The sequence below is a fragment of the Eurosta solidaginis genome, chromosome 3 (genome assembly GCF_040869045.1).
Source record: "Eurosta solidaginis isolate ZX-2024a chromosome 3, ASM4086904v1, whole genome shotgun sequence".
NCBI lineage: Eukaryota > Metazoa > Arthropoda > Insecta > Diptera > Tephritidae > Eurosta > Eurosta solidaginis.
The window spans coordinates 67,484,633-67,512,404 of record NC_090321.1 but is presented as its reverse complement, the minus strand read 5'-3'; the positions used below and the strand labels follow the sequence as shown (position 1 = coordinate 67,512,404).

General features: G+C 37.8%; 1 protein-coding gene across 9 annotated transcripts; it reads right to left on the bottom strand.

The window, feature by feature from the left end:
• Positions 1–428: 428 nt before the first annotated feature.
• LOC137246422 (uncharacterized) lies at positions 429–23,277 on the bottom strand. 9 transcript variants are annotated; one of them, XM_067777517.1, is made up of 4 exons: positions 21,778–21,874; positions 7,939–8,196; positions 5,159–5,342; positions 429–1,049 (listed from the first exon to the last, which is right to left on the bottom strand). In XM_067777517.1, exons 3-4 carry the CDS (start codon positions 5,322–5,324, stop codon positions 676–678), a joined length of 540 nt encoding a protein of 179 aa, XP_067633618.1. In that variant the 5' UTR covers positions 5,325–5,342; positions 7,939–8,196; positions 21,778–21,874; the 3' UTR covers positions 429–675. The 9 variants fall into 9 exon arrangements, with proteins under 9 accessions (XP_067633618.1, XP_067633619.1, XP_067633620.1 ...); XM_067777518.1 differs by having other exon boundaries at positions 21,827–21,858; XM_067777519.1 differs by lacking the exons at positions 7,939–8,196; positions 21,778–21,874 and adding an exon at positions 22,733–23,277.
• Positions 23,278–27,772: the final 4,495 nt, after the last annotated feature.

Genomic DNA, 27,772 nt, shown 5'->3' with positions numbered 1-27,772 from the left:
AAGAGACAAAGGTACTAAAGGCGTTGGTTCGACATTGCAATTAAAAAGATGGGCAGAACATACATTTCGTATGTCGGAGTTGATTCTGGATAAGTAAGAGTTTAAACTATTACAGTATCCAGATCAAAGTTGAGCTAGAGTGATGAGCGTCTACCTGGGGAGGTTGCTTTCCTCAACTGTGAGTTGAAGGTATTTGTCTTCGAGTTTGTCTTCGGGGTTTACCGGGCAATTTTTGGCATAGTGATTTGGGGGACTATTTGTGGATGTCTCTAATACCCTTTTTTGATCTTTTTACCTTCATTCGTCTGACTACTCAAGTGCTGAATTTCTTCATAGTGCTATCGGAGATGACTTCTTAAGTTCCTCTTCAATCCGATGTCTGTTTGTAGAATGAAAAGGTAAAAATAATAAAAGATCAGACAAAATCCTTTAAATTTATTACTTCACACTCGGTTTTTATTTTGAATAGTGTTCCTTAAACTTGTATAGTCAAATCATTACAAAACTTGTATTTCAATATACTCATACGAATTCTAAGAACCTTCTACTTGCAATTGAAATGCTAAGCTTATTATTTGGTTCATAAAATGGTTTTCAGAAAATTCTTATATCTAAGTTCTATTGCAATCAAAAATTAAACTTTACTCTTTAAATTTTAAAATATGACTAAGACAATTACTTTTTCTCTGTCGTACCTTCAAAATTATTTCCACTTGTATCCCCATCTTGGGCTGCTCCTTTCTCTTTTTCACCCAACTCGTTAAAGTCACTTTGCATTAGCATTTGTGTTGTCTTTTGTATGTTTGTAATTTTTTGTTGCAAATATTCTTTTCGACGTTCTTCGGCCTTTTCGAGTTTCTCTTCTAAATTCTGTAAATTAGCACCAGTCGTCTCACTCTCAGCCGCCTGTTCAATAAGTTCTTGTATACGCTTTGGTGGTTGCTTTTTTATTGTTGCCGCTAGCAAATCATTCACTTCCGGCGCACCAGCGTTGTAAGCTTTCGTTTCGGCATCATCATTCAGTGGTATGATGAAAGCTTCTGAAGCAGCTGTAAGAAAATAAAATAAAGGTACAAATTTGCAATATAAAGTTAAATTTATTTATCTCTGATGAAGCAATATATTTCAGGTGCACCATTTGAGAGGATCGCGATGGATATCGCAGATCCATTTCCTACTATCAACCGCGGAAACAAATACGTACTGGTGGTTATGGATTATTTCAGCAAATGGCCAGAGGAATACCGAATTCCAAATCAGGAAGCGGAAACAGTAGCAGAAGTGTTTACAAACAGTTGGGTTTCAAGGTATGGCGTACCAATGGCGTTACATTCTGACCAAGGCAGGAACTTTGAAACAGCTGTGTTCCAAGAAATATGCAAGACATCGAAAAATTCGGACAACTGTATTACATCCTCAGTCCTCACTCACTACCTACCGCCGTATAGTAACCTGGAAGTACTACTTGTACAATGAGGAGAGTCGCACCACCTTGGAAAATAAAAAATGCAGGCCTGAAGGGCCAAACTATGTACAAGCGCGCTATAATTTGGGCGAATTCCTATAGAAAGAATCGAGATATACTCCCTGTGTCAATAACAATAAAGTTGAAGAGTCCTATATTCCAATGACTTACGATAGATAATATGTCCCACCAATAAAGCAAATCAGGATGTCCGAAATTGCCTTGAGATGCAAATTCCGGAGCATGTACATACCTAGCACATGACAAAGGCCAAATTGAGTAAACGTCTCCGCCAAAAAGTGCTACTTTAAAGTGAGTATGCAAAAGTCACGAGACGCTGTCGTCCAGAAAGTGTACCTACCTCCATTCGAGATTCAAAACCTTTATGTTTCATAAGAAAAAAAAAATTAGTTCATTTGAAATGAAAAGTCCCATTTGATTTAATTAAAAAAAAATTGACTTTAAAAAAGTTTCATTTGACATGAAAATGCTATAGGAAGAGTTAAGTTATGCACTTCGAAAGCCAAACATTTTTGCTCATGGAAAACAAAGAAAGGGAACGGACGAAAAATTTGCTTCGAAAACAAAAACCACGTTTTTATAAAAAGTTGTGTATTTGCTATTCCTGAAATATAAATAGTGCTTTTGGTAGGTAGGTAAGTACAACAAAAGAAGTAAGGGGTCACAAATGGCAGTTTATACGGGGTATATAATATATCGGTGGTATATATCTATAATTTTTTCAGACAAAAATTTAAGCTATATACGAAAGCATATGCTGCAGTTTGAAGCTTCAATCTGATAAATTGAGGAAGATATCACAAAAATCCTCTTTTATGAATAATTGGTTGTATTGGGGATATATGCTGTATTGGTCCTATCCGGCCGGTTCCGACAAATGTCTAATCGGACACCTAAATATACACGCTCACCAAATTTTATCAAGATATCTCAAAAATTGAGGGACTAGTTTGCATACAAACAGACAGACGGGCATGGCTACATGAACTCAGCTCTTCATCCTGATCATTTCGGTATACTTATTGGTGGGTCTATCTCTTCACCTTTAAGGATTTACAATTTTGAGATTCGTGATAAACTTAATATACCATTTCATTTTCATGAAAGGTATAAAAATACTTATTACGTACATAAATATAGCCAAAAGTATATCTGAATCTACTCCTGTAAGAACGAAAACGGCGACCTTGTAACTGATGTCCGGATAGTACTTAAATTATGGAGGGAACACTTCTCTGCTCTCCTAAATGGAGACAGCGATTTACCGCACAGGGATGACGAACCCGATCCCGCAACCGATGATGATGGAATAAATGTCCCCCCACCCGATTATGACGAAGACAGAATAGCAATAACCAGATTGAAAAACAACAAGGCCGCGGGCGCAAATGGATTGCCTGCGGAGCTATTCAAAGACGGCAGCGAGGACTTGGTAAGGCGCATACATCAGCTTCTTCCCAAAATATGGGCGGACGAGTGCATGCCCGACGATTGGAATCTAAGTGTTCTTTGCCCAGTCCACAAGAAGGGGGATACTGCAAACTGCACCAACTATTGCGGAATCAGCCTTCTTAATATCGCATATAAGGTACTGTCAAGTGATTTGTGCGAAAGATTGAAGCCCACCGTGAATCGGCTGATTGGGCCTTACCAGTTCGGCTTCAGAGCTGGTATATCTACCAGCGACCAGATTTTCACAATGCGCCAAATCTTGGAAAAAAAACCCGGAAAAAGAATCGACACACATCACCTCTTCGTCGATTTTAAAACCTCCTTCGACAGCACGAAAAGAAGCTGGCTATATACTGCTATGTCTGCATTGGTTTCCCTGCAAAACTTTTCCGGCTGTGCAAAATGATGTTGAGCAACACCATCAGCTCAGTCATAATTGGGAAGGACCTCTCGGAGCCGTTCGAAACTAAACGAGGTTTTAGACAGGGTGGCCCCCTATCGTGCGATTTCTTTAATTTGATGCTGGATAAAATTATACTAGCTGCAGAACTTAACCGCTCTGGAACAATATACTATAAAAGCGTGCAATTACTGGCATATGCTGATGGCACCGACATCATCGGCCTAACCACCCGCGCTGTTAGTTCTGCTTACTCCAAACTTTAAAAAGAAGCGGTAAAGATGGGTTTGATGGTGAATGAGGACAAAACGAAGTACCTGCTGTCATCGAGTAAAGAGTCAGCGCATATGCGCCTTGGCAACCACGCTACTGTTGGCCGCCATAATTGCGAAATAGTAAAAGACTTCGTTTATTTGGGAACCAACATCAACACTAGCAACAACATCAGCACTGAAATCCAGCGAAGAATCAATCTTGCCAATAAATGCTACTCTGGACTAGGTAGGCAATTGAAAAGGCGAACGAAAATCATACTCTACAAGTCACTTATCGTACCCGTCCTGCTATATGGGGCAGAAGCATGGACAATGACAACAGCATATGAAGCGGCTTTGGGAGTGTTCGAGAGAAAAGTTCTTCGAAAGATTTATGTACCTCTACACGTTGGCGATGGCGAGTACCGAACAAGATTTAATGATGAGCTGTACGAGCTATACGCATATATCCACATAGTCCAGCGAATTAAAACGCAGCGGCTGCGCTGGCTAGGCCATGTTATGCGAATGAAAGATGACGCTCCGGCCAAGAAATTGTTTCTATCGGAACCCGCCTTTGAAAGCACAGATAGAGGCCGGCCCCCACTCCGCTGGAAAGACCAGGTCGAAAACGATTTAAACTCCCTTGTTGAGTCCAATTGGCGCCGGTTGTGAGAGAGAAGGAGCGAATGGCTCGCTTTGTTGGACGGCCATAACCGTTTAAATGGTTAAGCGCCAATTAAGTAAGTTAGTAAAATCTAAATCTTAAATTTCAACTGCCATAACTGTATTGCTACAGCATTTTGTTACACCAGATTTAATTTGCTTTGTCTTATCCAGATTTAGTACCAGATTTACTACGAGATTTCAAGACGGACTTACTTAAATGCTTTGGTAGGTTCGAAGCGAACGAAAAAAGCGGCGTGGTGAATTCGAAACGTTAAAGCGAAGCAACTCGACCAAAAAAATAAATAAATGTAAGGCGCGATAACCTCCGAAGAGATCTAAGGCCGAGCTTCTCTTCCAATTTGCGTCGTGCTCCTCTTGAGTTTCCCTACAAATTGACCGGACGGGACCTACATGTTTTATGCCGACTCAGAGCTGAGAGCTTTTCATGGTAGCAATACACCCGGAGCGCTTGCCAAACACTGCCGAAGGACGACCGCGCTTAGAAAAATTTTCTTCTCATTGAAAAACCTTGTTTCTAAAATTTTTATGTTTTTGCTTTGCCGGGGTGTAAACCCAGGGCATACGGTGTTGTAGTCGGAGCACGCTACCATCACACCACGGTCGCCGCCAACGCGACCAAAGCTACTATGAAAATCCGCCTATACTATAACTCATACGCAGCGTACGTCTCTAACTTTCTCATCTTGTCATAGCTTTAACCGATGGTGCAGTGGTGTCTCAGCGGCTATTTCGTCTATCAAACTAACTGAACTCAAATGACTATAGATGTATATAGTAGCAGATCATATACAATGTATATATTATACATACATAGCCAGGCATATTCCTTCACTCACACACATAAAAATGTATATATGTACATGTATGCATACTTACGATATTTATTTGTATCCTTTTGTTCAGTGCTATTACGCGCAGTATTATTAAGTTGGTCATCCATATTTGAACTATGCGTTTTATCGTTTACTTTGTTAGCTGACAAAGACCGTTCTTTATTTGCATCTATGACGGCTGGTAAAGAAGTTGAACAGCCCATTATCATAAAAGCCTTCAATGTTTGCTATTAAACGATGTTTTTACTGTTAATGGTTTTATTTAATTTTTTTTTACCTTATTTGTACATACTAATATAATCGTTATTCTAATTGTAGCTCTTGCACATACATATCATACAAGTGTTTGTACGTATGTATGTTTGTTTTAATTTCCCGCTGTCAATCGATTTCTGACGTTGAGTGTCCATTGCAATCAAAACTAAGACAATTTCCTGTAGATTAAACTAGCGTTCGGGAAGAGCTTATACAAACATGCATACACACATACATATGTACTATATATGCTTTATTACCCTGCGAAAAATCGTGCGATTAATCCCTAAAGAGAATGGTCTCCGATTGATCTCTTTTGTCTACATTTGGGCATAACTGATCCCCTTTAGTCCCTTCCGGGTACAGTTGGGATTAGTCAGTTTGATATCTATGTAGCCCATTTTAATAAATATAAAAAAAACTGCAACGAAATGAGTAAAATAAAAAAGATTACAGGTGATTGAATCGAATTATTTAAGAACAAGTAAGGAAGGCTAAGTTCGGGTGTAACCGAACATTACATACTCAGCTGAGTGTGGGAGAGGGAGTGGGCCTTAGTTCTATGGGTAGACGCCTTTTTGGGATATCGCCATAAGCGTGGACCTGGGGTGACTCTAGAAATTGTTTGTACGATATGGGTATCAAATGAAAGGTGTTAATGAGTAATTTAAAAGGGAGTGGGCTTTAGTTCTATAAGTGGACGCCTTTTCGAGATATCGATCAAACTGTGGACCAGGGTGACCCAGAACATCATCTGTCGGGTACCGCTAATTTATTTATTTAAGTATGTAATACCACGAACAGTATTCCTGCCAAGATTCCAAGGGCTTTTGATTTCACCCTGCAAAACTTTTTCATTTTCTTGTACTTAATATGGTAGGTGTCACACCCATTTTACAAAGTTTTTTCGAAAGTTATATTTTGCGCCAATAGACCAATACAATTACCATGTTTCATCCCTTTTTTCGTATTTGGTATATAATTATGGCATTTTTTCATTTTTCGTAATTTTCGATATCGAAAAAGTGGGCGTGGTTTTAGTCAGATTTCGGCCATTTTTTGCATCAAGATAAAGTGAGTTCAGATAAGTATGTGAACTGAGTTTAGTAAATATATATAGATTTTTGCTCAAGTTATCGTGTTAACGGCCGAACGGAAGGACAGACGGCCGACTGTGTATAAAAACTGGGCGTGGCTTCAACCGATTTCGCCCTTTTTCACAGAAAACAGTTATCATCCTAGAATCTAAGCCTCTGCCAAATTTCATAAGGATTGGTAAATTTTTGTTCGACTTATGGCATTAAAAGTATCCTAGACAAATTAAATGAAAAAGGGCGGATCCACACCCATTTTAAAATTTTCTTTTATTTTTGTATTTTGTTGCACCATATCATTACTGGAGTTGAATGTTGACATAATTTACTTATATACTTATATTGGCGCATAATCATAGTCAAAATAAAATAGGTTTTAAATTTAATTTCAGCTTTTCTGACAGATAGCTCATAGAAAATTATGTCAAAAAGCTGCAATTAAATTTTAAATCTATTTTATTTTGACTATGATTATGCGCCATTAACTTTTCTTTTAAAATTTGACTTTAAAAATTTTTTTTTAAAAAGCGGGCGTGGTCGTTCTCCGATTTTGCTAATTTTTATTAAGCATACATATAGTAATAAGAGTAACGTTCCTGCCAAATTTCATCATGATATCTTCAACGACTGCCATAAGTTCAACTCACCTACCAAGTTTCATCGCTTAATCCGTATTTGGTAATGAATTATCGCACTTTTTCGATTTTTCGAAATTTTCGATATCGAAAAAGTGGGCGCGGTTATAGTCCGATATCGTTCGTTTTAAATAGCGATCTGAGATGAGTGCTCAGGAACATACATACCAAACTTCATCAAGATACCTCAAAATTTACTCAAGTTATCGTGTTAACGGACGGACGGACATGGCTCAATCGAATTTTTTTTCGATACTGATGATTTTGATATATGGAAGTCTATGTCTATCTCGATTCCTTTATACCTGTACAACCAACCGTTATCCAATCAAAGTTAATATACTCTGTGAGCTCTGCTCAACTGAGTATAAAAATGGGGAGCACTATACCGAACTTAAATTACTAGGACTTAACGACTATTAACGACTACGCCGGAGTTGTGTTTAAATTTTCGAATTATCTTTTTTATTCCATTTTGAAAGCAGGTGGAACATGGTACATCAAGGAGATTTGATGAAAATGCGACTGGACCCTATTTGAGTCCTTATTGAATCGAAAAGGAACTACTCTGCTTATGTTCTCATATGGGTACAAAGGGGATTGGTCATATCGATCCCTTTCGAGTATAAATGGGTACAATTAGTCTCTTCATAGGACATGCTCAAACAAAAGGGGACAGTTCAACTCATACAAAGAGATCAAAACTGGCATTGGTCGCATACTTCTTTGTGACTCATCCCGGATTCATCCTAGACTAATCACATTTTTTGCAGGGTATCCGCTAATAACGATATATTTGTATGTATGTATTTTGTTAGTGCTAAATGTATGTCCTTTACCACGAACCGCACGTTCGACTTTGAAAATATTCATTGACATCTCGACGCTGCTAAAGACTTGTATGATTAAATTTCCGCCAACAGGAACATTTGTCTGCATTTTGCGGTTATATGAGTAGCGTATGTATGTCTGTACATATATTTGTATGTATGAAACTCTGTTCTGTAAGCTGACCACAAAATCAATGCCACTTACGTTTATTTGTCATTTGAATTCATAGTCCGAGTTGGTTTCAAAATATTCACAAATTATGAGATCTATTGATGTACATTAGACCGTAATAAGAAATGCGACATTCAACAAACGAAATGTTTCCCTGCAAAAATCGTTGGATCATGTGGTCCACTGGAGTACTTACCATTATACTCCACTGTAATGCAGCAATGGGCCAACTCATGTTTCTACACGAACATATTGTAAGCCAATCATTGCTCGTTTTTGACGATTGTAATAACTACACGATGTTTATTGGACTGTGGGTACTCCATGGATTACTCTGATGTAATGCGGAGCTGGAGTATATGGTCCAATCCTAGGACATCGCAATGTTAATTGGACCATATTTTTTGTATGAATTGTAATTAATTTTGGAGTACTCGGTTGGTCCATAGCGAGTGCTCCATACATGCATGCATGGAGTACTCGCGATTTTTGCAGGGTTGTTTCTTATGCAGGCAACTTTTGTTTCGATAGTTAGGCCCAGTTTTTCAGTACAAGTTCAACTCAGTTTGTCAGTTAAACTACGCTTAAACTTATTCTGCATTTTTCCATCCTAATTTAACTGAAGTTTAAGCTGAGCTTAAGGGGCCGATCTGGCAGGATTGAACTCTAGTTAACCTATCAGTTATTTGCGTTCGTTCGAAATGGCGTCGAATATAACCAACAAGCATTTGCGCTTGAGTACAATTAGAGCTTATGTTGATAACTAGGCATATGTACTTCTAAAATTTTAAGAGTTGTTTCGAAACACTGGCTCGACTCGAGAATTATAGCGTACTCAGCAGTAGAGGAAATTTTTTATAAAGCAAAATCTTCTATTACATAAGTTTTTAAGTCCCAAGTTGTGTTCTCTAACTGAACTCAAATGTACATAGGTTTCCATACTACAGTATTTTCACGAATATAAAATAAAATATGTATAATTTATTTTTGATTAACTACGCTTCATTACTGCTATCAACTAAGTGTTTATTTCTCACAATAAACAGCTGTTGGTTTTGGTGGTACCACCTTGGAGATTTTTTTCAACTTCACCTCAACTCCATATCCAGTGTATGATATCAACTACAAAAATTTGTTGAATATTCATTTGAGAACTGTAAATTTCTCAAAATCTCTCGAAAGTTGGATAATAATTGGAAAATATTAATGACGGTGGAGATCAACTCGAGAACTATACATTTTACAAAATTTCTCAAAGGTTGGATAGTGATTGGAGAATGAAGTTGGATATCAACTCTAGAACTATCTGGTTTGAGAATAAATAGGGCATGATGTTGGACATCAGCTCCGGGACTTGATATATATTTCTTAAGGCAGTAGTAGGTTAACTGGAGTTTAAATTTGAATAGAATTTTGTCTAACTTAGTTTGAGCTTAGCTTAATCAACTACTGAAAAACCGGGCATTAATCAAACAAAAGGGACATTATTCTGTAACTCGATTCAAAAGAAATTATATTCGCATTTGAAAATAAATAATAGTTTAAAAAAACTAAAAAAAGCACGCTTTCATAGCAAACCGAACTAAAAAATAGAAAATAATTTTCAATTAAAAAGAATTTATATAACAGTAGTAGAAGGTCAAACAATCATTTGTAGTTAATCACCTCAAAATAAAATTATAATAAAATTTAAGTTATTAACAGAATAATTTAATTCAGATTAAAAAGCGTGGGGTGCATTTGACAACATTTCATATCTTTCCTCTCAGATAGTTGCCAATAGAATGATTGTAACATTCAATATCAAGCACTGAGCTAGGTGGATGCGTGATCCGTAGACCCGTCAGCAGAGGCACACCGCAGTGCGGCGTTCTCCCTCCGCTAATTTGGGTGGTTACCGTCAACCAACTACTACGCCTCATGGAGGCAGAAGTTCAACAAGTGATCGCGTATGCAGATGAAATCTGCGTCACCATGCGGGGGAAATTTCCGCAAACTCTTTGCAACCTAATGGAAGGGGCACTATCCAAAATTTCGCACTGGGCCACAGCCACAGGTTTAGAATTCAACCCGGATAAAATCGAGCTTGTCCTCTTCACGAGGAGGTACAAAGTACCAAATCTTACACCGCCAAGAATTGGGGGTACGTTCTTAGCGTTTAGCGATCAAGTCAAGTATTTGGGGGTCATTCTGGATAGGAAGCTATTATGGAGTGACCGTATAGTGGAGCGACCCAAGAAGGCAGCAGCAGAGCTGTTCACCTGCAAGAGGGCAATTGGCACCTCCTGGGGATTCTCCCCTAAGGTGACCTACTGGATTTACACAGCCCCGATTCTTCTTTATGTTTCCTTGGTCTGGTGGCCTGCACTAGCTAAAAGTACTTATCTTAAAAAGGTGCAACGGAGTTCGTAGCTCTGCATTACCGGGGCTCTCGGCTCCACTCCAGATTCCATTACATACATACATGGATACATAGATACATAGATAGATACCGGCCAAGCTAATAAAAGCGTGTTAAAAAGGGCTCCAGTATGCTCTTTTGTAGACGTGCCATGCATCCACTTCTATCATTAATAGAGGAATGCGTTTTTCGCATTATGTGCAAGGTTTCGAATCTATGGCCATTTGGGGAGGTCATAAGTTCAATTGGCCTTATGTCCGTTAACTTTATGTCACCCCACCATCACATTATTGCATTCTTATCGAGCTTTGATACGTGTGCAAAGTTTCAATCAAACTTATGGCCATTTAAAGTGGTAATAAGGCCAATTGACCTTATGGCCGTTGAACTTATGTCACCACACCATCACAATAATGCATTTTCATCGAGCCTTGATACGTGTTCAAAGTTTCAATTAAACTTATGGCCATTCGAAGTGCTAATAAAGCCAATTGACCTTATGGCCGTTGACCTTATGTCACCACACCATCACAATAATGAATTGTCATCGAGCCTTTATACGTGTGCAAAGTTTCAATCAAACTTATGGCCATTCAAAGTGGTAATAAGGCCAATAGACTTTATGGCCGTTGACCTTATGTCACCACACCATCACATTGATGCATTGTCATCGGTCCTTGATACGTGTGCAAAGTTTCAAATTAATCAGACTTCTAGAAATCGGTGAAAAGTTGTTGTTGTTGTTGTTGTAGTAGTGCTTCGCCCCACCTAATAGCTGCGACCGATCACATCAATTGTCATCAATGTCCTCTAACGGGAGTCCAAAGAAACTTGCTGTTTCAACAGGGATGGACCATAATGAAAGGGTTGTTATAGGCGTTGGTCGCACATTACAATTAAAGAGATGGTTGGTGTCATGTGGGGACACATTGCAAGCGGGGTATACATTTTGTGTGTCGGGGTTGATCCTGGATAGGTAAGAGTTTAGCCTGTTACAGTATCCAGAACGAAGTTGAGCTAGAGTGAGTCGCGTTTCCCTGGGGGGTATTCATTCCTCTTCCGCAAGTTTTGGGTACTGTTATTTGAGTACTGGATTCACCGGGCATAAAGTTCACTGAGGAACTGCTTGTGTTTTTTTCCTTCATACGGCTGAGTTCTCAGGTGCCGTATTTCCTCATGATTCTTACGGAGATTACTCCTCAAGCCCCTTGGCGGTGTTGGCTGATCAATGAGATGTTTGCGGGGATGCCCAGGTTTCTCGGTATTCAACAGGAACTGTTTGGTTAGCATCTCATTTCTCTCCCTGATGGGGAGTATTTCTTGAAAAAAAGTATTTGGGTTTTGTTCGCAGTTAGACCCGGGACATACACTCTAAGGTACTAACTGGAACATCTGATATGACCACTTCTTGTCTGTTAGGCCATCCCATAGGCATTTATATTCTTAATAGGGGCCCTTTTCGTGGAGGTGAAGTTGACAATTGGGTTGGAGAACTTTTAAAGCTATGCATAGCACTAATGGTTTTTTATTTTTGTTTTTTGTTTTTATCGGCCCATTGATTCAGGATTCTTGGATCGAGTTCGAGCTCAATGCCAAAAATTTTGTTATAGTATTTGACAACAACTTGAATCTCAGATACGATAAATGGCGCTATTTCGGTCATTCGTTTTTCCTCACTGGAAGCCGAAGTCATGAACATCGTGGCCAATTCTAGAAATATCTAAGGAAGATCAAGTCTCCCTCTTTTTCTACTTTCAAAAACGATTATCGAAAGGGATACTTTTTTACCCGAAGCATCTTCGTCCTTCTCGATAACATAACTAGTCAGCAAAGACGTTGAGCTTTAATTAGTTGTATTATGTGCACGTATTCGTAAGGCTCATGCTGGTTCCCTGTATGGTACACGGGCTTTAAAATATTACTAAGTAGGACACCAGCACCGGAGTTAAACATAGCCAGAATGAAAAGCATAATAAACAAGTTACAGCAACATGCCGTAGAACAATAAGGCCACAGAAAAAAAGAAAAAAATTACAAAAATGCGCCTAAAGGTCAAGCTGAATATGTATAACATATTTCTAAGGAAGGCCAGGGCCGCCGAGAGAAAATCCGGGCCCGGGGGCAAAACAAACACGGGCCCCATACTAAAATGAACAAATTCTCAAAATCAAAATTACCATCTTTTACATATTTATATGCATTTGTATATACATGTATATTTAAGCATATATATGCATACATGTATATTATATTCAATGAATATATAGTTACGAACTTTAATTTATCTACACATTCATACAAATCAACATATGAGTAAATATGTTTACATAGAAATACACATATTCTTCATAAATTATTAATGTACACATTAATAGACACTTTCACAGATTTATAAAATTTGTTGATATTTAAACCGATTGCAATCTACGAAAGGTGATTAAAGGTGTGGTTTTTTTTTTATTTTCTGTAAGCAAAAAGCTTGGATAGCATTTTGAGATTCCCGGGTCCCTCCAAGGCCCGGGCCCGGTGGTAATGACCGCCCCCCCCCCTCTTCTGGTCGGGCCTGAGGAAGGCATTGTTCCAAGAAACATGAAAAAACCTCAGCTGGTGTTAATTGGCAAGGGAAATGGGAACCCGAATTTTTGACACAGCCGGAAAGATTTTTCAAAAGCTCCTAAAATTACGTTTGGCAAACGTTATAACATTTTTTTTAATATATAAAGTGATAACGTAAAAAAGCAAGAAAAATTAAAAATTAGTAAAAATCTGTTGTGTGATAAGAAATACTATGTAGATTAGTATTATATACTTCATTACAGTCCATACAAAAAAAAGTCCCCCCTCCCCTGGGACCGCGCATGATAAGTTATGCAGACGACACTACCGCAGTCTTTAACTGAATGAGGTCATGAAATGCACAAAGTGGTGGCTACACTGGCGCAGACTCCAGCTAGCAGCAGAAAATTCAGAGTTGATACTCCTAACAAAAAATAATATACCGTTAGAAATTGGCTTTGAAACCTTCTCTGGAAATCTGACATGAAAGAAGGTAGTCAATATTTAGTCGTAAGGTTTAACTTCCGACTATCATACTACGCGTAACTTCAACATGCAACTGTGAAGGTACATAAACAAGTTATATTGCTAAGCAGGCTGATGGCAAACATGGTAGAACTAACAGAAAGCAAGAAGAAGCTGCTGGTGGATATCACCATATCCACGTTACTGTTTGGTTTCGAACTGTGTACAAACACACCGCTCTGAGCTTTTAATATGTGTATAGAGAGCAATAGCTCTTCCGCTTATCGCATGTATCAGGACCAGCCGTACAAGTTAGGTTAGGTTAGGTTTGATGGTAGCTACCTTGATAGGGGAAGCTCACTTGGACAACATAAAGGTCCGTTGTAGTACCACATACAGTAAAATAGCGGTGACGCAGATACAGCTACTTAGAGAATCGTTGGGTAGCAACGATATAGGTCCGAATGATACCGATCTCAACCTTGGATAAATCCTCGGGAGATCCAAGTGAGTCGCGACCGAAGTACTTTCGCCTAGTTCTGGCAAAAGCTGGGCAATCAAGCCTAAATTGATTTGATGATTCCACCTCATCATCCTTCATACACCTGCCGCAGGATGCAATTTCCAGTATATTGAGACGTACCGCATGGATACCCATGGGAGAGTGCCCTGCCAAAACCCCAATTACCATTGATAGGTGAGCCTTAGTGAACCCAATTACTACGGCGGACCTCCTGCCATCCAATTTCGGCCAGAAAGACCTTGCTACCCTGCAAGAGGTGGTGTCCGCCCAACGCTTGCTGAGCTGACTCGAGACCCAGCTATGGAGGAGCAAACCACAGGTGGCCAGCGGAATGCCGAAATCCCTACAGCCTTCTTCATCCTTTTCAGTTGTACCGATGCGGGCTAAGAGATCCGCTTGACAGTTACCCGGGATATCACTATGGGCCGGAACCCAGATAATCTTAATTGTAAAGTAATTCGATGCAATCGCAAGCGAGGTCAGGCACTCCCAGGCCACCCTCGATCGCACTGTAGTTGAGCTGAAGGCCTTCATAGCCGCTTGGCTATCAGAGTAGATGTTAAATTCCCTAACCGTAGTAGCACTGGATAGCATTTCATCTACCTCATCCTTAATCGCAGCAACTTCCGCTTGGAATACACTGCAGTGATCAGCCAACTTAAAGTTGCCAAAGTTACATTTACAAAAAATTGACAAAAGACTCCCCCACCAACCTTTCCGTCCAAGTTCGACCCATCCGTGAACAAGTTAACAGGTCCCCTGCCCGAGATGAATCTTCTTCCCCACTCCTCTCTGGGGGGGAATGACTGGGGTGTAGGTTGTATAGGGAGCAGTTGTCGACATAAAACAGTCCGTCCTCTCCGGGATAAAGTCGAACATATTAAGAAGGCAAGAGTGTTCGAAGTCAGAAAGCCCATAGCCCATACCACGAAGTCTGACCAACGACCGGGCTGCGGCCGCCTTTCCCGCAATATCTACTGGATGTATGTTCAGTATGACATTCAATGCCAAGGTAGGCGTTGTTCTGAGAGCGCCACTAATACCGATCAGCGCCGTCCGTTGCCCTGACACTACCATTTTGGAGGTGCTCGCCGTGTCCAATGCATTCCACCAGACCAGCACCCCATTGAGCAGAAGCGGTTTTACCACCATCACATAAAACCAGTGTACTACTCCTAGCGCGAGTTCCCATATCTTACCGATAGCCCCCCTGCAGCAGTACAAGGCAACCGCGGCCTTCCTCGCCCAATCTTTCACATTGGGTATCCAGGACAGTACAAGTTACCACGGGAACAATCCCCAATGGACTCATTGGCGCTAGAAAGATGAAGGTTATGGGATGTAAAAACCCGGAATTATAGGGTACAAAATTCGTTAAGCAAGTAAGTAGGGATAAAACGTGTGAAGAATAAAAAAAAAGATGAGGACGATTCTGAACAGAACCAGAACCAAAAAATGAAAAAAGTCAGCCAGAAGAGTGACAGCGAAAAGCAGGACCTGGACGCAGGACCAGCAGAAGGATCTTAAGGAATGGCGGTAACTATGATACATTAGGCATTTCCCATTCCAACTCGCAAAAAAGGCCGCATGTCAATGAATCTGTTAAAAGGGAAGAGAGGATTAATACGCCAAAACAGCTTCCGTCGCAATCCAAAAAGGTTATCGTAAAGACGGATTTCGTCGAGATCGAAGGTAGCTTTAATAATGTTAAAACGGTGGCAAACTGCAGTGCACTTGTGCGGAATATAACTGAAGGATTTGTAGTGGTATGGATTAACTCAATGCATATGTATAGGATCATCCAAGCAGCCTTGGGCGAAGGTGTCATATGCAAAATAAATGTAAGAGGCACCCAAGAAGAGTTCTAAAACTTGTCCTCTGGTTTTTGATAGAAAACGAAAGACTGCAGGATCTAAGTGCAAAATAGAAGAAAAGAGGCCGAAAAAGAATTTTTTTAAAGAAATTAAGAACTGTATCCGTATGTAGTCCATAGTATGCATATTAAGTCCTCAGACCCGTATTTTCCATTGGCCTAGTGGAAGGTGCTAGAAAGCATGAGCTTCCAAGTGAAAAATGAACGGGCGCAGGGACTGGTGTGCCTGGGAATATCATTGTTGAGGAATTTCGAAATGGAGAAACCAACGAAACCCGCCTTCGAACCACATGTAATGATATGAGATAAAATGGTTCTGTTATCCATCATGGGCTGTCACTTGATGGTTTTTTGGAAACTTCGAACAGCGTCTGCAAAACATATTGTGGCGCATTTTAGCATCACAATAATAAATCAAGCTGCCACTCTTGTGTACATGAATACATGAATTTAATCCATTTACACACGTACATAAAAGGTGACGAAGAATAACTCACGCACACACTTGTGGTCATCAGTCGGAGTAGTTTGTCACACATACACACGCATATATGTAGCTCAATTACCAATCAGGAGATACAGCAGTTCTAGAAGGCGAAAGGTCAAGACTTTTGTAGAAATATTCGAATGAAACAACGGAGAGTATAAAAGCAGCGCAAGCTGAGTAGTCAGGATTCAGTTTGATTTAAACACGCTATTAGTTGCGAAGTGAAGTATAAGTGTACTACTCTCTAAGTGGGCTAATAAAGACCATTTTGCAATACAGAATATTGGAGTAATTTATTCAACAGTTTAGCGATTCGAACGTTAGTAGAAGGTTGCAAATGCAGAATTTCCCAAAAGTCGTTACAATATGAATGTTTTCCGAGAAGCTTTTCATGGCAGAAATACCCCCGGAGTGTTTGAAAAACCGCTGATGAGGAACGACTTCTTTTTCCTAAAGAAGTATGATGTTAACCTTTCCGGGACATGAACCTTTGATATGATAGGCACGTACACTACTGGGGCTGCAAAGAATTATCAAAATCTGTAAAAATTGCTTTTGGTTCCTGTTTTTTCGCCATAAATGCAATTATACCCCGATGAGGTTTTGCCCATCGAATTTGTTTATGAGTTTAAATTACATAGGAGCACATGTTTAATGCATTAAAGTTTACATGCAATATAAGTGTACATGCATAAGCATGTACATTAGACTGGGTCAATTTATTAACCGATATCGTGCCATCGATTTTTCGATAGGATTTGGGCTCAGGAAAAAAGTTGCACTACGCATACCCAAAAAAATAATTTTCCAGCCTGCGAAATTTAATATTTTCGACTTTTTTTCGATTATGATTTTTAAGGTTTTTTTCATGACCTACTAAAAAAATGTTCATTTGATTGTAAAATTTTCATGTATACCCTGTCCGACCCAAAAATATTTTTTTTTTTTTGTCAAAATACTGTTATCGACAACGTTTTTAGCGAACATTTTTGGCTTTCGCAGGCTCGAGTATTATTTTTTTGGGTATGCATAGTCGAACTTTTTTTCCTGAGTCCAAATCCTATCGAAAAATCGATGGCGCGATATCGGTTAACTTTCGTCCATACAAATCGACCCAGGTTAATGCACCTATATGTGTTAGGGTGCTTCTGTTCTCTAAATTATTCGTTGGGTCATACAAGTGCGAGCAACCATTTCTAAATTGAGTTTTGATTTGGAGATCAATAAAAGCTTCTATCAGTAAAAAAAATAATAATAATTGGAGCGGTTCACCTCCAAGGAGATTTAGACCGACGTCCTTAGCCAATTTGCGTCGTGCTCTTTTTTATGTTTTATGAACAATCCGAACGGCAGCTGCAAAGCAGGGCCCGTATCGTGTTTTACGATGACGTGTCGAAAAGCAACTTCACTCAAATGATAAATATGAATCTGTAATACGATTCTCAAAAATGATAATAAGTTATGGATCTAATGAGTACTAGTAGCCATTATTTCACATACATTTTACCTCAATACCACCCACCATTTCAGCGCTCTGGCGATTTAAAAAATTGATTACGATCACGGATCGTATAACACGGTACGGGCCCAGAATAATTTTCACTGAGAAGCTTTTCATGGCAATAATTCACTCGGGAGTGTTTGCCAAGCCACTGCCCAGGGGTAACCCCACTTTGAAAAATGTGTTTTAATTGAAAAAAACGTCTGTCTAGTTTTTGACGTCGCTGGATTTGAACCAAGGACCGTCGGTGTGATAGGTGGAGCACATCATGCCGACGGTCTAACAAACATACAAACAAACCACACCCTAATACAAATAGACAAACACATATGTATGTACTACAGTATATACTAATATAAATATGATCATATAAGATTAGAGATATATAATGTGACCACTGTCATTACACGCAAGCTCATATGTTAATATATATTTGCATCATATATATTTTCGCATTAGGGTGAATAACTTTGAGACTACATTTGTTTTGTAACTACTGCACAATAATCGCGCCAGTCCCAAATAGGTAGGATAGAAACCTGAGCCGGTATGTAGAGCGATGAACGAAGGAATAGTTAGACGCTATAGAGTCGATGCCTTAGTCTACAATTGAGAGTTTGGCTTCTCTCCAATTTGTGGTGTACTGCTTTTAAATTTTTCCCTCAATTTGGCGGACATACATATGTATATGTTTTTTCTAACTCAGAACAGCATCAGCCAATTACTATGAATTTACTGGGAAACTTTTGAAGGCCAAAATACAATCGAAAGGTTTGCGAAAGCACTACCGAAGGGAGACCTCGTTTAAGAAAAGTTGTATAAATATTCTTATGTGTAAGTATTTAAGCCTACGGCTAAGGAGAAAGCTTTAGGTTCACTAAGGCTCATTTGTCCATCATTTTGACAGGTCATGGCCCTGTGGAAGCCTATGCGGTGTACTTCTTTATTCTAGGCAGTTCCCTTCATGCAAATTGAATAACACGGTTGTACGGATGAATCGACGCGCACTAACATTAGAAGTATGAGGGGGAAATTCCACAGATTTTTAGGGGTTGAATATCCTAAAAAACAGATCCACAGTCGAACTAAATATAAATAAAGGTAAGGCGCGATAACCTCCGAAGAGATTTTAAGTCGAGCTTCTCTTCCACTTTGCGTCGTGCTCCTTTTAGTTTTTCCTACAAATTGGCGATATGGGACCTACGTGTTTTATGCCGATTCCGAACAGCATCTGCAAGGCAGATTAGTTTACACTGAGATGCTTTTCATGGCAGAAATACACTCGGAGTGCTAGGCTTAGAAGAACTTTCTTACAATTGAAAAAACTTGTTTCTAAAATTTTTATGGTGGTGTGTACCCAGGATCTTTGGTGTGGTAGGCAGAGCACGCCACACCCATTCCACTACGACAGCCAACACAGTCGGTAGTCAGGTCCCCTTCGATATCTAAGGCCCTAGGTTCAAGTGCTGCGATAAGCTGGTCCTTGATTGAACTAATCAATTTGTAAAGACCTAAAACAGCAATAAGGTGGCCCTAGGTTGAACTAATCGATTCGTAAAGACCTCAAATAGCCTGTATAAGCCCGTTAGTGTACGCGCAAAAAGATTGATCATATTACTTTAGAAAAACTGTTTTAGAAAACCTTCTTAGTGTATTTCTGTTTCTGAATTACGGTCACTCCAGAACTCTGACCGATATTGACTCAAGCACTGCCACCACAAACTACTGTGCGCCGGCTTCCACTCCTGCTGCCATCTTCACGACTCACGTTCATTCAAGACAGGAATGGAAACAGGAATGAATATGGGGTGGGAGTCTTATGAACCTCGCCGCTGATGAATGTCCCCGCCATAAAGTGTGCGGCATATAGGATGTTATTCCCCGCTGTTACTGTTAAATAACTTTAAATGTACTCAGATAGTCAGGCGGCTAATAAAGTGCTAAGATCTGCCACCGTGAGGTATTCTTTAACCTCACTTGCAGTGCATCTAATTACATAACTTTTGATCACAATCCGGACATAACAATATCCCTGCCAATTGTCAGGTTTCGCCATTCAGACTTTTGGATTAGCTGCCCACTTGCTCTCTGCTTCGGAACAAGTTAATCACGTCTTGACATGTTTCGTGGTATTTCTGTGATGTGGCAGAAGGTAGCATCTGTTTGTTTCCAGATCAGCTCAGTAGTCCGCAGATCCTACTCCGTCCATTACTTTAGAATGGCATACAGTGCAGCCTTCGTCGTTGTTTTCAGGGCTCGTGGTATGCTAAGCATTGATATCCAGCATAACCCTTCTAATTTTTTTAAAAAGTACTTTTTTGTTAGGCTGTCCTCCAAACAAGGACTCCATATTATAGGATTGTCTTTACAACCACTACACATATTCAATGAGCGAGAGAAGGCAATAGCCCCACATATACCCCAGCAGTCGTTTACGTGCTTAATGCGCCGTCGAGGCCTTCTTCACTATCTCCAACATGTTGGACTTTGACTGATTCTAGATTATCTGATTTCTAGATATTTTGTATATGTTTTCTCCTGCGGCATCGGCCCTTCTATCTCAGGCCTAGTCTAATTCGGAAGCTTATACCTCATAGTAAACAGGACCATATCCATCTTCTTCGCTTTGGCGCTCAACCCGACATAAGATACCCCGGTATGTATCTCCCGAAGTTCTTGAATTATTAAGGAGCTAGTTATTGAAAGGTTCCACTTATGACAGCTGCAACGTCATCTGCGTACACCGTAAGTTTTACGGGTCCTTCATCGAACCGCTAGTTGTTGAAAGGTTCCTCCTATGACAGCTGCGACGTCATCCACGTACGCCTTAAGTTTGACGGGTCGAAACGTCTGAGCAGTTGGTTGATGACCAGCGTACACAGCAGAGCTTATTATATGCTTTTCACTTTTTAGAGACATTGTTGAAACCGCTGGCTGTGCCTAAGGATAATCCCAAAGCGTACTCCTTGAATTCCAAGGCCTTATCTATGTATGTAACCATCCTATGCAGTGCCCTGCCTACCGACTTGCTTTTGATTTATGTTTTGGAGAACAGTTTTTCATATAAGCCTCTCAAACGTTTTGAGCAGAAATAATGTTAAGCTTAGTTTAAACGGTTACGACAAAGACTTCACTTTCCCTAGCGAGTTAGGGGGTTAGAATATACCCTACCGCCTATCGCAAGAGGCGACTAAAATACCAAATATATTCAAGGGGTTGTGTATCGCAACCCTTTCAAGGGGTTGCCAGCGCAATATATAGCTTCTCCGACCCAATTGTAAACCTCACCTATCCGTGGCGAATCCTGTTTCATTAACAGCTGAGGCTTTGGCAACCCCGAACTCTTCACGGATCTTGGGGGTGGGAGGTCGGTATGGCCTAACATCGATAACACTCTCCAAGGCCTTCGGGGAGTGCCCATATCGCTACAACAACAACAACAACAACTTCACTTTCGAAAAGCGAAAAGGCTTTTTAACACATTATTGTTTCGGTTGTGAAATATTTAAGCTTTTATTACACTTGAAACGATATTTAACGATTATGCTCGTTGAGGTTCTTGAAAAATAAAATACTTCCGTTCCACCAAACTCAAGCTCCGGGTTTGCAAATTTTTACCGACAGTTAAATTTTTGGGAGGAGCATCGAAATACGCATCTTGACCTCGGTTTAAATAATCCGCAAACGAAAATTTAAAATTGTACTTCTGTCAAAGGTATAATTCGCATAAAAAAGATGACAAGCACAGAGTTTTTTGAAAAATCAAACTGGCTTAACCGGTTGCTTCTATGGTTCTCGTTTTGAAAAGCGTAACTATTTTGAAAATCTGAGCCTAATAACTACACACCCTAATGAAAATTGTTTACTAACATTAACTTCTCATGGTGTAATAAAAAAGATATGCTACAAATATACACACAAACACATTCCACTATTTAAGTGTCACCACACTAACGGTACTTTCCGGTTCAATCATTCAAACAGAACTAAACCGCAAGGGTTAGCGTAGCTCATAAATATATGCTTATTCTAATATTTAGTCGCTAGATTCACTCGTGTATATGTATGTATGCGGCTAGCGCGACAGATAAACGTTAGTTCACGTGTTGAATATATATTCTCATGGGCAATTAATTGAGCTCTATGACATTAGGTCAGTGCTGCAATGCATGTCCTTTGGTCATTTATTACAAGTATGTATGTAGACTCCTATTTATTTACTTACGCCCCGATTCTAGTGTGGTAACAACATTCTTCACCACGGTAACGAAGGGTTATATTTATATTCAACTTTAAATGTACCTACTTTAAATAAATTGAATTTTTTTGTTCTTGTTAATTTTTATTTTTCAATTGTAAAATATTGTCTTTCAAAAATTTTCATTCGGTTGAAATATTTAAAAACGTTTTGTAACATACTTTTAGGAGCGGTTAAATAAAAATATTTTATAAAAATAAATAGTGCTTATTATTAAATAGTGATTTATATATTAAATACTACATTGGCGATCTAGCCAGCCAAACATTAAAACCGTCCTTCAAAAACAACGAATCAAATTTTAATTCTTGTATGCTGTATGAAATAATAACGCCACCAGTTGATGTTCAGCAAAAATTGATTTATTCTCTTCCTAGTTATGTATTATGCGAGTGGAAACCATATTGACTTCCGAAAACGATACCATAGTTCTGTTTACTATATCCAACTTATTACGTTTTTATCAGCAAATTCTTAAACAAATTATTAAAGGTGGTGCACTTGAACAAACTTTAATTGATTTACAAAAGACCAGCTCTAACTCGTTAAAAGTTTTATAATTCGTACCTTTAAACTAGTGTAAAGTGTCCTCACTACTCGAAGAATTATCTGAAAAACAAGTTGAAAATATATACCAAATATATCGTGAACATCACAAGAGCCCTCTCTAACGCGTATTTGACGTAGACGTGGTGGTCCAAAAACTAGATTCACTTCTATAAAATTAGTTTATTTTCAACTGCACGACGTCGTCTTCGTCGTATTTTTGGATTGTCATTATTTCAGGCGTTACCGCTGCATCATTAACATCAGCCTTTCAATCAAACATTGCAAGAGCAACAACAACAAAAGCTACAAATACAAAACAATTAAAGCCATTGCACAATACATTGTCTAATTTCATCAATCAATTTTAAAGCCATTGCACAATACATTGTCCAATTTCATCAATCAATTTTAAAGCCATTGCACAATACATTGTCTAAATTCATCAATCAATTTTAAAACCATTGCGACAAATATTTGGTGAGCTGTATCTAGTATTAATATTATTTATATGTATCTGTATATGTATCAAAATAGATTAATAATTTGGGTTTTGTAAACGCTCCTTTCCGGACATTTTTATTTCTTTCTATAATATAATTTTTGTAGTTATTAGATATTTCTATTAACAATGTTTCATTCACCATCAAATAATATACGTACATCTGCACCACGAAATCAAGTAAACGATTCACTTATTGATTTGGATAATGAAAATTATCAAAATTATTTACCAAATCCATATGTGAATCAAAATAATGAAATTTTTGCTACATCGGTAAAACTTCCCCAATTTTGGACTAATTGCCCTGAAGCATGGTTCATCCATGCTGAAATGCAATTTAGTCAAAAGAACATTACTCAGGAGGGGACAAAATATGAATATGTCATAACTGCACTTCCACAGGATGTAATTATGACAATTCTTGATTTTATTCAAAATCCTCCTGAAAATGACAAATTTTCTGCATTAAAGAAAATTTTAATTGAACGGCACTCATTAAGTGAGAATGCCAAATTAGATCGAGTGTTATCCGATTCAGAAATGGGAGATCGTAAACCTTCTGAGTTTTATCGGTCTGTAGTGCTACTCTCTGGAAACAATTTTAGCAAAGAAATTCTTAAAAAGCTTTGGATAAGGAAGTTGCCCAAAAATTTAAGTATTATTCTTACTAGTTCGAATTTGAGTGAAATAAGTGAATTAGTTAAATTAGCCGATAATATTTGGGAAGTTTATAATAAAAATGAAATAGCCTCAGTTAGTAATTTTCCAAATTCTAAAAGCGAAACAACTAATATGATGTGCAAAAATTTTGAAAAATTGTCATTAGAGATCAGTGAAATTAAAAATCAGATGAGTCAAAATTATTCAAGGTCCCGATCTTTTAGTAGGAATCGTTTTAGAAGTCCTTCTAGATATCGATCAAAGTCTAGTGACAACCCAAATTGGCCCTGTAGGTATCATTATAAGTTTGGTAATCAGGCTTTGAAGTGCGAACAACCATGCGCTTTTAAAAATAATAGTTCGTCAAACTAAAGTTATCCATTGTTACGGCGACAAACAACGGACATTTAGACACCTTTACACGTCGCTTATTTATTTTTGATAAAACAAACTTAATTTTTTAATAGATAGTGGAGCAGAAATTTCAGTGCTTCCGGTTTCAAAATCTTCAAGTTCGAAAAAGTCATCAGATATTATTTTAACTGCAGCTAACGGTTCAACGATTTCGACATACGGTAAAAAACTTTTAAATATTAATTTGGGACTGCGTCGCGAATTTCCGTTCACATTTTTAATAGCGGATATAGCTAAACCAATTATCGGTGCTGATTTTTTGTGTAAATATGGTCTCTTAGTTGATGTTAAACGCAAATGCTTAGTAGATCCGATAACAAGTCTTTCAGTTAACACAATTTCATGTGTTTGTAATGTTTCGCTACCAAAAGTTTTCGCTGTTGATAACAAATTTACAAAGTTACTAAAAGAATTTCCTTCTTTATTTTCTGAACCAGATTATTCACAACCAGTTAGACATACAACAGTTCACAGATTAGTCACTGAAGGAAATTTGCCATTTTTTAAACCAAGACGTTTAGACCCCATTAAATTCAAAGTAGCTAAAACTGAATTCGATTTTTTAGTAAAGACAGGGATATGTAGACCTTCTAATTCAGCAGTAGCATCTCCTTTACATCTTGTACCCAAGAAGGAGTTTTATGACTGGCGTCCTTGTGGAGATTTTAGAAGATTAAATGTCGTAACAGTTCCTGATCGTTATCCTTTGCCCCATGTTCATGACTTCAACATGAATCTAAGAAATAAGAAAATATCTTCAAAATTAGATTTAGTAAGAGCTTATCACCAAATTCCAATGGCAGAAGAGGATATCTATAAAACTGCAATCACTACGCCTTTTGGCATGTTTGAATTTGTACGAATGCCTTTTGGGCTTAGGAACTCCGCGCAAACTTTTCAACGATTTATTAATGAAGTAGTTAATGATTTAGACTTTGTTTTTACATATATTGATGATCTCTTAGTGGCAAGCGAAAATGAGGAACAACATTTCAAAGATCTTCGCGTACTATTTCAGCGCCTAACGGAGTACGGTTTAAATATAAAACCAAGTAAATGTACTTTTGGCGTAACAAATGTTGACTTTTTAGGACATAATATTTCTGAAACGGGAATTAGACCCTCAGAAGAAAAAGTTTTAGCCATTCGAAATTTTGATCGTCCAAAATCTATTAAGCAGGCACAAAAATTTATTGGTATGGTTAATTATTACCATCGATATATACCAAAATTAGCAGAGTTTACGACAGTTATCTATGATTTAATTAATAGAACAAATAAGAAGCGATACAAGATTTTAATTTGGGAAAATACATCTAATAAAGCTTTCGAATGCATTAAAGAAAAGTTTGCATCTGCGATATTGTTAAATCATTTTAACAAAGATGCAAAACTTTCTTTAAATGTAGATGCATCCAATACGGCAATAGGTGGTGTCATACATCAAACGTTTAATAATAAGTCAGAACCACTTGCATTCTTTTCAAAGAAATTGTCTCCATCCGAAATTAAATATAGGGCATTTGATAGGGAACTATTAGCTATTTATTTGAACATTAAACATTTTCGTTACCTTCTAGAAGGACGTGAATTTACAGTTTTCACAGATCACAAGCCTCTTGTATTTGATTTAAATTCAAAAACAGAACGCAGTCCAAGACAGACTAGACATATGGAATTCATTGCTCAGTTTACGAATGACATTAGGTATATTAAAGGACAAGAAAATGTTGTAGCTGATACATTATCTCGTGCGTTTGAAGTAGAAGCGATTAATAATTCGGACATTAATTTAAAAATTTTACAAAGTGAACAACAACAAGACAGTGAATTAAGCAAACTTAACTCAGAGCAAACATTTTTAAATTTGAAACTAATAAAAATTACTGTTCTTAACTTTAATATATGGTGCGAAGTGTCAGGAGAAAATCCTAGGCCTTTCATTCCAAACAATTTAAGAAAATAATATTTGATATGTTACATGGGATTTTACATCCTGGTAGTAGAGCTACACGTCGTTTGATAGTTAAGAAATATTTTTGGCCTAAAATGAATAAAGATATTAATACTTGGTCTAAAGAATGTATAAGTTGTCAAAAATCGAAAGTACATCGTCATATAAAATCTCCAGTTATGAAAATTCCAATTCCAAAATCTAGATTTGAACACATTCACTTAGATATTGTTGGACCCTTACCTGTTTCAAAAGGATATCGTTACATATTAACTATAATTGATAGATTTATTGGAGTTAAGTAGGCTATTTGACCTATTTTGGTTTTCAGTGCAAATAAAACAATTTTACTTCACGGTCGCAGCTCGACGTTTCGCTAGTCACCCTTTATAATTAGTCACCCCATATAATTGATAGATTTACACGTTGGCCAGAGGCATTCGCATTAAGAGATATTTCTGCAATTACAGCTGTAAATAAATTTTTTAAAAAATATATTTCACGTTTTGGAGTTCCATTAGAAATAACAACAGATCAGGGATCTCAATTTACTTCAAACTTGTTTTCAGAATTAACGAAACTTCTTGGAAGTCATCAAATAACAACTTCTCCTTATCATCCCCAAGCTAATGGAATGATAGAACGTTTTCATAGACAGCTTAAATCTTCAATAATGGCTAGGAATGGATCCAGAGATTGGTATGAAGAGTTACCAATAGTACTTATGGGTTTGCGATTGATTTTTAAAGAAGATATTTCAGCAACACCGGCTGAAATGGTTTATGGACAAAATTTAAGATTACCTGGTGAATTATTCGTTTCAACTACAGAGAATATAACTTCAACGGATGTTTTAAGTAGTTTGCGTGAACATTTTAAAAATTTTAAATCAAATTTGGAACATCATCAAAATTCTAGTGGTATTTTTGTTCCAAAAGATTTAAAAGATTGTCATTTTGTTTTTATACGTGTAATAAATAAACATTCCTTGCAACATCCGTATGAAGGTCCTTATAGAGTTATTGAAAAAGATATTAAAAACTTTAAAATTGAAATAAACAATGAAATTAAATCTATTCCTATTGATCGTTTAAAACCAGCAATGATTGATAAAATACAGATACCTAACACAAAAACAAAAAAGAAAGTTACTTTTAATTTATTTGACATTAAATCTCCGGAAGGGGGAGTATTGTAGGGTTATATTTATACTCAACTTTAAATGTACTTACTTTAAATAAATTGAATTTTTTTGTTCTTGTTAATTTTTATTTTTCAATTGTAAAATATTGTCTTTCAAAAATTTTCATTCGGTTGAAATATTTAAAAACGTTTTGTAACATACTTTTAGGAGCGGTTAAATAAAAATATTTTATAAAAATAAATAGTGCTTATTATTAAATAGTGATTTATATATTAAATACTACAGCAACTTTTACACCCTTTTGGTATTCTACCTGCGAAAATAGCCGGATAATTTTTTACCCACAAAAGTAGGTGGTTACATCGAAATAACCACACAACAGCT